The sequence below is a fragment of the Austrofundulus limnaeus genome, unplaced genomic scaffold, assembly GCF_001266775.1.
Source record: "Austrofundulus limnaeus strain Quisiro unplaced genomic scaffold, Austrofundulus_limnaeus-1.0 Scaffold48, whole genome shotgun sequence".
In the NCBI taxonomy this organism is placed as follows: domain Eukaryota; kingdom Metazoa; phylum Chordata; class Actinopteri; order Cyprinodontiformes; family Rivulidae; genus Austrofundulus; species Austrofundulus limnaeus.
The window spans coordinates 1594623-1596474 of NW_013952450.1; the positions used below are offsets into that span (position 1 = coordinate 1594623).

The window sequence follows — 1852 nt, forward strand, 5'->3', positions numbered from 1 at the left end:
CCCCCCCCCGGCGCCCCTGTTCTTAACTACTACAACAGCAAACTTTACCTCAACATCTGTGAAACCGAACATGTTGAGGCTGTTTTTTTTGTGTTTATTGAATTATAGAAGTACATCTAACAATTACTTTCTGAGATTTTCATTAAAACCTGTTGGGTTAACACACACACACTCACACACACGCACACACATACACACACACACACACACACACACTGGTACACGATTGCCTCTTATGACGGTGGGTGATAAATTTGGGTGTAATTTGCGGGGGTGTTAGCGGGTGTTCAAATGACATCAGTTGCTCTAACACAATAGAAATCAACTGGTTTAGTACACAGCTGCAGCTCTCCTGCTGGAGGTAGCTTTGAATTGATTTCAAAATTTATGATGTCATATACTGTATGTACGTTTAACCATAATTGCTGAAAATAACATTTTAGTCTACTATTGTCACATTTGGCTGTATTTGTTGAATCATGTGTGGGATTTTTCCCTAAACAAATTGTAGTGCACCAAGTAAATACATACTCTTGGAAAATTGAGAAATTTAGGTGTCATGTTTGTTACTATTTTTTTTTATTATTTGTTAATATCGGTTACTGTTGGGGGAAAAAGGGGGGGCAAGGGGCAGAGAGCATGACCCCCAATTGCTGGCCTAAAGTTTACGCCCTTGGTGATAACAGAAGTGAAAGGGGAAACTCTGAGCTAAGATGAGAAGAGAGAAATGACCTTTAGTACCATAAAATGCTTGAAGCCTGCAGGACTTGTGTCCATGAAGACATCCATGGAGCATATCCAAGTTATTCAGTAAAAAAATAAATGAAAGAAAAATATGAATCTGTCAGCGGCTCTGAAAAATAACCCAGTAAAAAAAGGAACTGGAGTGAGTGTCAGCCAGTAAAAACTTTGTTTGGGGTGGTTTTTATTCTTCCAGAAAGCAGGGCAGTTTCATCAGAAGTGTTGTGTGTAGATAAAAGTGTATACTCTCAAACCTTCAGCACTCCCTCTGGTGTACTTGAAGTTGTTTCAAATATATTTTTGTTTGTTTGTTTGTTGGCCTCCAGTATGTTTTAGACTTCATTTTTACTTTTCATGTCTCAGTGTGGGTTAAAAAAAAAAGGTCCAGAGTCGAAGACTGACCCAAACATGGACCATGTTTTCACTCCACAACTTCCCAAGCACAAAACCATTTTGACAAGTTTAAATGTACCAGTTTGAGGAGAGTGAACAAGCTTTAAACATGCAGGTGTGACATGACAGAATACTGCTCCTCTGCTTCTTACCTGACACCTCTGCAGGGATGCCGGCCAACTTCTCACAGAGGATGTAATCGTTTGGGTTGATGAAGGGCAGCTGCTCCATCATGTACCTCTTCGGGATGAGGTAGAGGACCTCTGCCAGCTGCCCGTCCTCTATGACGGACATGCGCCTCACGGAGTTCTTCCTCTTCGCTCTGTCCAGGACGATCATGTCGCTGCTTTGGCTGGAGCCACAGATCCTGCCCAGGCTGTTGAGGTTGAGGAGACTTGACCTGCTCATGTCGTCGAGACTTTCAGCCACGCAGTCGAGGCCGAGGACGGGGTCCAAGTTTGAAACCATAAAAGCTGCAGACCTGAAGAGTCCGAGCTCGCTGTGGGATGCCAGGTATTAGGCTGCTGTGCGTGTGTGTGTGTGTGTGTGTGTGTGTGTGTGTGTGTGTGTGTGTGTGTGTGTGTGTGTGTGTGTGTGTGTGTGTGTGTGTGTGTGCGTGCGTGGTCCATCAGCCGGTCAAAGACTAACTCCAACCACACAGCCCCTAAGAAGATTAAGCTAGGTATATTTAGGGTTTCTCTTCACGACAAACGGAGCT

At 43.7% G+C, this 1852-nt stretch overlaps 1 protein-coding gene across 5 annotated transcripts in view; it reads right to left on the bottom strand.

The window, feature by feature from the left end:
* LOC106517398 (actin-binding LIM protein 1) overlaps positions 1-1720 on the bottom strand; it is a 26299-nt gene extending 24579 nt beyond the window's left edge. For 3 of the 5 annotated variants that reach the window (XM_014008215.1, XM_014008212.1, XM_014008211.1), the window contains exon 1: positions 1287-1720. In XM_014008215.1, coding sequence (XP_013863669.1) covers positions 1287-1602 — 316 coding nt within the window. In that variant the 5' untranslated portion in view covers positions 1603-1720. The remainder of the gene's footprint in view (positions 1-1286) is intronic. The other 2 variants (XM_014008214.1, XM_014008213.1) reach the window with 1 other exon arrangement.
* Positions 1721-1852: the final 132 nt, after the last annotated feature.